Source organism: Bos javanicus, chromosome 7, assembly GCF_032452875.1.
Source record: "Bos javanicus breed banteng chromosome 7, ARS-OSU_banteng_1.0, whole genome shotgun sequence".
Taxonomy (NCBI): domain Eukaryota; kingdom Metazoa; phylum Chordata; class Mammalia; order Artiodactyla; family Bovidae; genus Bos; species Bos javanicus.
Window position 1 is genome coordinate 42317916 of NC_083874.1, and position 6905 is coordinate 42324820.

General features: G+C 39.8%; 1 protein-coding gene across 1 annotated transcript; it reads right to left on the reverse strand.

Annotated features, from left to right (window-relative positions):
- Positions 1–1807: 1807 nt before the first annotated feature.
- On the reverse strand, positions 1808–3336 carry LOC133251148 (olfactory receptor 2V1-like). Its single transcript, XM_061423226.1, has one exon. It carries the CDS (start codon positions 2980–2982, stop codon positions 2059–2061), a length of 924 nt encoding a protein of 307 aa, XP_061279210.1. The 5' UTR covers positions 2983–3336; the 3' UTR covers positions 1808–2058.
- Positions 3337–6905: the final 3569 nt, after the last annotated feature.

A 6905-nucleotide genomic window follows, 5' to 3' on the forward strand; every position in this document is an offset into this window, starting at 1 on the left:
TGTATTCTGCATATAAGTTAAATAAGCAGGGTGACAATATACAGCCTTGATGTACTCCTTTTCCTATTTGGAACCAGTCTGTTGTTCCATGTCCAGTTCTAACTGTTGCTTCCTGACCTGTATACAGGTTTCTCAAGAGGCAGGTCAGGCGGTCTGGTATTCCCATCTCCTTCAGAATTTTCCACAGTTTATTGTGATCCTCACAGTCAAAGGCTTTGGCATAGTCAATAAAGCAGAAATAGATGTTTTTCTGGAACTCTCTTGCTTTTTCTGTGATCCATCAGATGTTAGCAATTTGATCTCTGGTTCCTCTGCCTTTTCTAAAACCAGCTTGAATATCTGGAAATTCATGGTTCACGTATTGCTGAAGCCTGGCTTGGAGAATTTTGAGCATTACTTTACTAGTGTGTGAGATGAGTGCAATTGTGCAGTAGTTTGAGCATTCTTTGGCATTGCCTTTCTTTGGGATTGGAATGAAAACTGACCTTTTCCAGTCCTGTGGCCACTGCTGAGTTTTCCAAATTTGCTGGCATATTGAGTGCAGCACTTTCACAGAATCATCTTTAAGGATTTGAAATAGTTCAACTGGAATTCCATCACCTCCACTAGCTTTGTTCGTAGTGCTGCTTCCTGAAGCCCACTTGACTTCACATTCCAGGATGTCTGGCTCTAGGTGAGTGTGAGTGATCACACTTCGTGATTATCTTGATCGTGAAGATCTTTTTTGTACAGTTCTTCTGTGTATTCTTGCCACCTCCTTTTAATATCTTCTGCTTCTGTCAGGTCCATACCATTTCTGTCCTTTATTGAGCCCATATTTGCATGAAATGTTCCCTTGGTATCTCTAATTTTCTTGAAGTGATCTCTGGTCTTTCCCATTCTATTGTTTTCCTCTACTTCTTTGCATTGATCTCTGAGGAAGGCTTTCTTATCTCTCCTTGCTATTCTCTGGAACTCTGCATTTAAATGAAGTGAGAAATAGATTTAAGGGACTAGATCTGATAGACAGAGTGCCTGATGAACTATGGATGGAGGTTCGTGACTTTGTACACAGTTTGAAAGCATCAATTCTTCAGCACTCAGCCTTCTTTATAGTCCAACTCTCACATCCATACATGACCACTGGAAAAACCATAGCCTTGACTAGATACACCTTTGTTGACAAAGTAATGTCTCTGCTTTTTAATATGCTGTCTAGGTGGGTCATAACTTTCCTTCCAAGGAGCAAGTGTCTTTTAATTTCATGGCTGCAGTCACCATCTGCAGTGATTTTGGAGTCCAAAAAAATAAAGTCTGACACTGTTTCCACTGTTTCCCCATCTATTAGTTGTATTCGGATGAACTACTTGATTGAGCTAAAAAATGAAAACATTTCATCCACTGGTTTGTGCTCAGTGGCTTTTAAATTATTATCAAAATCTGTAATCTTGGCTCTCTTTATTCTATTCTTTGGTTGCAGTGTTACAGTTCAACTTGAGTATACTTAATTAAGGTTTTGGAAATGCAAAGTGTTGTGTATCAAGAGTGGTTTATATATGGTCATTTTGTGTGTGAATGGATACATGCATGTTTTTGAAGATGGAGAACACAGGCATATAACATTTCTGGATTTATGTCAAGGTGTGCTTCTTAAGGGGTTGAATGAGACCTATATGTTTCTCAGAGGTAGAAAGTTCTATCATTGATCTAATTTTCCAACTTGCCAAAACTCCAGTTTCTGTGGAGTTTTATCATCAGTTTGCTACTGCCACCACACTTGTGGAAGTTCACAGCTTCTATGTAGAAACTGAATATTGTAAAAATGTTTCAAAGCAGGGAAGCACAAGTGAAACCACGAGAAATAGAAAGAAAAAAAAACAAAACTGAGAAATTCCACTATGATTCTAAAGCGATTCTAAAGATGATGCCAAAAGTACCTAAAATGGAGACATTAAATATTTGTGGATGAATGGATAATTTGAAATGTAAGACTTCTTAACATGAGTCTAATTTATTTAGACTGTATTAAAGTTAGTGATTACAAATGGGCATATCTTCTTCTTTTAGTTTGATTCTGTATCATGAAGTTAGAACCTTCCTTAGGGCCCCCAGCACTTCTTTGTTTCTAAGACTATAAATCAAAGGATTTAGCAGAGGAGTGAGAATAGGGTCAAGTATAAAGAGGACTTGGTCCAGTCTGGGATTATGATAGGAACTAGGCCTCATGTAGACCACCATGGCAGGGCCATAATAGAGGCACACTACAGTCAAGTGGGAAAAGCAAGTGGCTAGAGCTTTGTCCCTTCCCTTTGGAGATTTCATGTGGAGGACAGCAAGGAATATGAGAGCGTAAGAGGACATGATGAGGGACAAGGGGATGAGGAGCACCACAATACTTGTCACTACCAAAGCCTTCTCATAGGCAGAGACATCATCACAGGCCAATTTTAGGATGGACATGATCTCACAGAGGAAATGGGGAATCTCTCTGGAACTGCAGATGGGGAAATGCATGGCATAGGCCGTGTGTGCAAGTGATGTAAGGGCACCCCCAGCCCAGGAGATGGCAGCCATCTGCAGACAGACTTTCTGGCTCATGATGAGGGTGTATCTCAGAGGGTTGCAGATGGCCACATATCGGTCATAGGACATGAGGGTGATGAGGGTGCACTCAGCAATTCCTACAGTCAGGAAGAAGAAGATCTGAGTTCCACAGGCCACTCTTGATATGTTTCTCTTCCCTGAGAAGAAGTCAGTTGCCATCTTGGGTACGATGCTAGAGATTAATGTCATGTCCATGAGAGCCAGTTGGCTGAGCAGGAAGTACATGGGCATGTGGAGGTGAGAATCCACCCAGATTAGGAGGATTAGAATGGAGTTTGAGGTGAGAGCCATGGTGTAGATCAGGAGAATGGCACAGACCAGGAAGTTGACATGTTTCATATCAGGGAAGAGGCCCAGGAGTATTAAATCTGTATTTGAAGACTCATTTCTTTTGTCCATGTCTCTGCCTTGTTAGAATTAATCAACCCTGGGGGAAAGAGTTGTAGAACTCATGAGGATTTATTGGATTCTGTCCTCCAAGCTCTTTCCTTTTTAATCCTTATATAAAGTGTCAACAGGCTAGGATACTTATGTAGATAACAGCAATTTGGCCAATTTTTTGGTTAGGTAGGCTCTCTCAAGTCCCCACCTATTTCCTTTACTCATGGAACAAATTGCCACCACCTGGAACAGTTAATGTTTAACCCATATCTAGTACATAGTAGTTCAAATTCCAATACTACCATCTCCCCTCCTATCCACCTCATTACTCAGAGACTCCTTCCCCTCTCCTCTTTATGCTGTCTCAGTCCCTGCTTGAACCTTTGAAAATGTTATGACATTTGTTCCACCCTCACCAAATCACTTGTTTTTCCATCCTACTCTGTACCAGACACTATGCTAAGTCTTACAGTGTAAAGATTAATAAAATATAATTTCTGATGCCAAAGACATTTAGCTTTATTGAAGAAGAAGACCAATGAAAGGTACATATGAAAAATGGATGAAAGATGTTATAATGGAAGAATATAGATGATACACTGTACAATGGAGATGCAAATTGCTTCATTTTCAAAAGCTAGAGGAATTGCATGATGGCTAAGTGTAACCTCACACAGTCTTTGAACTATCAAATTTAAGACTTAGCATTCTGCAAAGGTAGGCATTTAGAAAGGAAGGCTGTTTGAAATATTATCTAGCCCAGAAAAGCGACTTGTTCAAAGTCATATCAGTACTTAACATTGAAGAAAGCGAAAGTGAAGTCGCTCAGTCGTATCCGTCTCTTTGCGACCCTGTGGACTGTAGCCCACCAGGCTCCTCCATCCATGGGATTCTCCAGGCAAGAATACTGGAGTGGGTTGCCATTTCCTTCTCCAGGGCATCTTCCCAACCCAGGGATCGAACGCAGGTCTCCCGCATTGCTGACAGACGCTTTAACCGCTGAGCTACCAGGGAAGCCCTAACACTGAAGAGAAATGACTAAAAATCATGTCCCAGCGTTTTTCAGTTATAGGCCTCTTTCAAATCCTCATTAAGAATGTTAATTACATATAGCCTTGTATTGTTCTGTACTACATTTAATAGTATAATGCTAGCTCATGTAACAGATAATCTGCCAAATCTCAGTGGCTTAAGATAATAGAAGTGTATTTCTCATCAGATGAAGTCCAAAATAGACATTGTTGATAGGCAGATGGCTCTCCTCTGAGTGACATTTCACAGACCGAGGCTCATGCTCACCTGCTTCTGCTTTTGTTGCTTACCATCTTCAATGTTGATTTCTAAGGTTGTTCTGCTCTTCTGTATCAAACAGGTAGCAGACAAGATACGGAAAGGTTTAGGGCCAAGCCTAAAACTACTGCCCTGCCTGAGCCCTCACCTAATATTTGGATCAAGTCACATTCCAGGGGAGGCTGGGAAGTGTTTCTAGCTTAGTGAATGGACAGAACAGAAATAGGTTTGGTAAACAGCTGCCAGTCCCTGTCACTTCTAAGTTACTTTGTGTTTGTACAAAGCCTGTAAGCTGGTTCATAGCAGGAATACTGTATTGCATTCCTTTACTTTGCTTGACCTGTTCTATCAGTGCTTGTTGAGTCTAGTCACTCAGGAAAGAAATTCCTCATTCCCCTATCTATGATCCCAATTCTTGGCTCTTTCAAAATAGGTGTGATCTTTTTTTGGAGCCTGTATTAGTAATTGATAATTACTATTGCAGCATAATAACTATCCCAAGATAAAACAACACACATTTATTACCTTACAGCTCTTCCAATAGGAATCTGAGTGAAGCTTGGCTGATGCCTTGCTAAAGATCTCTGACAAGACTATAATCAAGTACTAGCTGGTGCTATAGTCTCATCTGAATTTTCCACTGGGGGAAGATATGCTTCCAAGCCCACTCAGGTGTCATTGGCAGGGTTCAGTGCAGCCCTCCTGGGCTTTTGGACCAATGGCCTCAAATCCTTGCTGGCTATTGGCTGGGAGCCTCTCTCAGTTCCTTGCCTTTCCATGGGACAGCTCACATCATGGTAGTTTCCTTCAAGAAAGAGAGGAGGGAGAAGGAAGATCATGAGAGCAGGATGGAAATCAGTCTTTTTGTAACCTAATATCAGAAGTAATGAGTAAAAAGGCCCAGCCCTTTGTTAAAGGCAGAATACATAAGGGTATGAATATTGGCAGGCAAGGATCATTAGGGTTGAGGTTCAGTTCAGTTCAGCACTCAGTTGTGTCCAACTCTTTGCAACCCCATGCATTGCAGCACAGCAGGCAGGGTTGAGGTTACCTATATCAAAGATTCTGTAAGTTGATTGTATATTTGCAGAAGCTTTGACCTTTAAAGTTGAAATCTGCTTTAGAAAAATCTACTTCACTCTTATCCCCAGTAAATTTTTTGTCCTTGTTACTTTAGTGACGGATTTACAGTTCCAAAAAGTTAAATGGTTAGTTCCATATCAACCAGCTAGTTAACCAGGAAGGAAGTAAAAAGTAAAAGTGTTAGTCTCTCAGTGCTAGTCTCACAGTTGTGACCTTTGTGACCTCGTGGACTACAGCTCACCAGGCTCCTCAGTCCATAGAATTCTCCAGGCAAGAATACTGGAGTGGATAACCATTCCCTTCTCCAGGGTATCTTCATGTCCCAGTGATCAGACCCAGATCTCCTACCTTGCAGGAAGATTTCTTTACCATCTGAGCCACCGGGGAAGCCCAACAAGGAAAGAAATTTACCCAACTCTACTATTACTTTGATTTTCTTGACTATCAGGACTTGACCATAAATTATTTCATAAATTATTCACACATTATAAAGCAATTTTTCTCCAATTTAAAAATTTTAAAAATAAAATGGACAACCAACAAGGACCTACTGTATAGCATGTGGAACTCTGCTCAATGTTATGTGGCAGACTGGATGGGAGGGGAACTTGGAGGAAAATAGCTACATGTATATGTATGGCTGAGTCCCTTTGCTGTCCATTTGAAACTATTACAACATTGTTAATCAGCTATACTCTAATATAAAATAAAAAGATTTTTTATAAAGTTATTTACATTAGTTGTTTTCCTTCTAGAATCCTTAAAGAACTACCAATGATGCTCTAGATCAGCATAAAATTCACTCTCATAGGTAAGAATTGTGAAAAAGTGTTTAGAAAGCTCTGAAAAAACTAGTTTTAACTTCCAAATTATTAGTTTGTGTGTGGATTTTAACCACCTAGAACATACTCTAATATTAATGTATTTCAGTTTTATATGTTAAGTGGAACACTGAGTTCTTCAGGAAATAAATTTATAAATTTCATTTATGCATAAAAGTTTTTATTTATTTATTGAAGGATAATTGCTTTATATAATTTTGTTGTTTTCTGTCAAACCTCAGCATAAATCAGCCATAGGTATACATATACCCCTTCCCTTTTGAACCTCCCTCCCATCTCCCTCCCCATCCCACTCCTCTAGGTTGATACAGAGCCCCTGTTTGAGTTTCCTGAGCCCACCCATTTAAAAGATATTCATATTTAACCCTTAAATCTGCAAATAGATGTGACAATATATTTTGGGTTATTTTCTATATCTTGACAGGTTGACTATTTTGATAACTGTTCTATTTTTAATTGTTAGGTAAATGAATCATTTTGGTTGGACTGCAAAGTGGTGGGACAAGCAGAACCAGATTAGAAAAATCAGCCGTTTTATGGTAGAAGCTGCTACTTGATATAAACCCAAGTTATTAGGCATTATAGCCTGCTCTGCAACTTCTCTTTTTCTGGGTCTTAACCCTTATATTGTCACATGTATAGATTCAGACCTTTGATTCCCACAGTTGGCAGCCCTGAGCAAAGTAGTAAACAGTAAAGTAAACAAGTAAATTACTCTGAGTAGAA